We start from the raw sequence: 2,971 nt of genomic DNA, 5'->3' as shown, positions 1-2,971 counted from the left end.
TTGATTGTACACGAGGTTTAAAAAAAATAAAAGAGAAATTGTGCTACTCTTGTGGTGGGAGCGGGAGCCAAATAAGAGCAAAGGGGGATAATCTGAACCTTTTTCAGTGAAAAAAAAATATATTATAAATTTAAATTTAAAATTATTCTTTATGTATATATAAAGATTATAGCTGATGTTGAATTATTTTGGCTTCTTTTTTCTTTTTTATATTTTAAATCTCATTTTAGTGAAAATTCTGAATTGCCACTATCTAGTGATCTTAAACTAAATATGTGAATAATGTATCAAGATAACATTTTGAATCTCTTAATGATGCGAGGACCTCTGAAAAGAAAAGCCTACTTGTAAATTTAATTCAAAACGGAGAATATCACTTAATTAACAATATCTTTTAGCTAACTTAAACCAACAACAATGCGTCTAACCAACAAAAAAAAATTAAGAATAATAAGAACAATAGTATGATTAGTCTTGGTACATACATGGAACAATTTTCTTTGATATAATTAGACAAACGCCTAATTACTGGGAAAAGAATCCACCTATATATGGATCAACAAGAAGAGAACTTTTCCTTTTACATATATATATAAAAAAAAAAATCAATAAAAGAAGCTATGAGATTTTTAAATTATCCCAAACCCAGAAACCTAATGTAGAAAAAGAAAACTATAAAGTAAAAAAAAAAAAGGAAGTTGGAAATTATTTATGGAAGAAAAAAGATAAACCTTTTTTTAATTCAAGGGATAACATAGTCATCTGGAACATAGAATGTTTCTGGATCTTCACCATGTAGCCATCCAAATTTCTCCAAGAAAGGATTAACCAAAGTATTTGGTGGATAATTATCAATACAATCTTTCCACACATTTCCATCACCCAAATCTCTTAACACTTCCCATAAACAACTATTACACTTAAATCCAGCTCCAAAGCTAATCATAAGTACTTTGTCGCCTTTTTTAAGCCTTTTTTTAGCCTCCATATACCCCAAAACATACCAAAGACTACTTGCTGAAGTGTTACCAAATCTATGCAATGTCATTCTTGCTGGCTCTAAATCATATTCACTTAAGTTTAAACTTGCACCAACACCATCAATCACTGCTTTTCCTCCAGTATGTAGACAAATATGACTTACACCTGTTTTGAAATTGACCATTGGCTTAGGTCCTCCTTTTGTTGAGCCCCAATTCATTTTTTTCAAAAATAACACGATTGCAAATCGAAGTAGCTCCCTAACAGGAAGGATCAAGGGTGCAATTTGTTTCAAATTATCGACTAGTGCACGTGTTGCGGCTTTTGGTAGTGTTTTATCAAGGTGAAACCCTATGTTACCTTGATTATCTTCCCTTTGTACACAACTATCATAGGATTCATCTTTTGAACCATGATGTACCCTAACTAGTTGCTTCAACTTGAACATGGCCTTGTTTTTAAAAGACAATTTGTTTGTCAATAAAATTGCGCAACCCCCTGACCTAAACAAACAATTAGCAAGAATCATAGATCTATCGCTCCCCGTGTACCAATTTAGACTCAAGGACTCTGATGTCACCATAAGTGCAACCTTGTTCTTCTCATTCTTGAATATACTTTGAATGACATTTATCGATATAAGGCTAGCACTACACCCCATACCGGTGATGTTGTACACCTTGATATCTTCCCTCATCTTGTAGTAATTGATTATTCGTGAAGCCAACGATGGCATACAAGCTAACATCGATATATTCACCACGAGTACATCGATTTCACTAGGGGAAATTTTGTTCCTTTTCAAGATCTTGTCAATACTATCATGGAAAAATTCTTCCATCTCCAAGATAGCATCTTCATACGTAGGACACGCTTCGCGACCATCAACCACCATTCGTGGTGCATACGTTTGTTCACCAATGCCCGAGCTAACAATAGCTTTCAAGAGGAACTTGTACTCATTTAGGCCAAGATGTTTGTTCCTCCTAATTACTTCGCCTGAAAATCTTGTGCTAAGCTTTCGATCATCAGTTGGTTTGTGACATTCATAGTCCAAAATGTAACAATTTTGGTGTCTCTTTCGATCGATAATCTTCCATATCAAATAAAGTAGGTAAAATAAAGGAAGACCATAGAACAAGTTGGAAATGAGATCCATGAAAAAGAAGAAGGGTGAAAAGACTAAAGGATAGAGAGTGAAAGAGAAAGGAAAATAGTGTATGGTTGGTTTGATTTTTTGTATTTTTTTTCGTACGTTACAAAAGTGTTCTTGTTTTTTTTGGTTGATGAGAAATGTAATTCCAAGTCTAAGTATAAAAAGGAGGTTCCAAGTTGGATATACATGTGACTAAATGCTATGGCAAAATATAATAATAGATTTTTGTCATTCTCTCAACTCCCACCAACTGATCGGTTCGTGACATTAACAATTTTTATTAATCATTCATAATTCATACATGAAAAGGAAAGACCAGTTTTCTAAATTAACAAAAACATCCCCAAAAATCACTATGAAATTTATAGAAGCACCAATTATGTAAACATCACTCTTCCATTTTAAGAAATTAATTAGTTGCCCTTAGGAAGAATACATTGCTACCCCTTTAAATTTATGAGTAAATTTAATTTAAACACTCGAACTATAACATGTTCCAATTGAATACCTCAAATTTTATATAAAAAAATTATTTATATATTTTTTTTTGCATATTATCTATAACAAGTCGTAAAACATCATGCTTGTTCCACTTAATGCAAATGTGTATAATTAAAGAAGATGCATATTATTTTATCTACGTAATTAGCGCTTGTGAACACACACAGAAACTTTTCAAAAGATTTGAGTTGAATGTGTCTCATAAAAATATTTTCTCATATGTTCAAGTGCTCAACTTAAACATGTCTTAATTCGAGTGTCTACCAACAAGGAATGTGGTGGAGTGGTAAATAATCTTTCATCCCTAATCAAGAGGTCTCGAATTCGAGTCCC

The 2,971-nt window shown here is 32.5% G+C and overlaps 1 protein-coding gene across 1 annotated transcript; it reads right to left on the bottom strand.

Moving 5' to 3' along the window:
- Positions 1-441: 441 nt before the first annotated feature.
- On the bottom strand, positions 442-2,310 carry LOC129904427 (3-ketoacyl-CoA synthase 3-like). Its single transcript, XM_055979995.1, has one exon. It carries the CDS (start codon positions 2,138-2,140, stop codon positions 743-745), a length of 1,398 nt encoding a protein of 465 aa, XP_055835970.1. The 5' UTR covers positions 2,141-2,310; the 3' UTR covers positions 442-742.
- Between the last annotated feature and the right edge of the window lie 661 nt (positions 2,311-2,971).

The sequence above is a fragment of the Solanum dulcamara genome, chromosome 9 (genome assembly GCF_947179165.1).
Source record: "Solanum dulcamara chromosome 9, daSolDulc1.2, whole genome shotgun sequence".
Lineage (NCBI taxonomy): Eukaryota > Viridiplantae > Streptophyta > Magnoliopsida > Solanales > Solanaceae > Solanum > Solanum dulcamara.
The sequence above is the reverse complement of the archived record's forward strand: the minus strand, read 5'-3'. Positions and strand labels throughout refer to the sequence as shown.

Bases quoted from the DNA above. Each gene is read 5' to 3' on its own strand.
- LOC129904427 (XM_055979995.1), bottom strand. From the start codon at position 2,140: ATGGATCTCATTTCCAACTTGTTCTATGGTCTTCCTTTATTTTACCTA.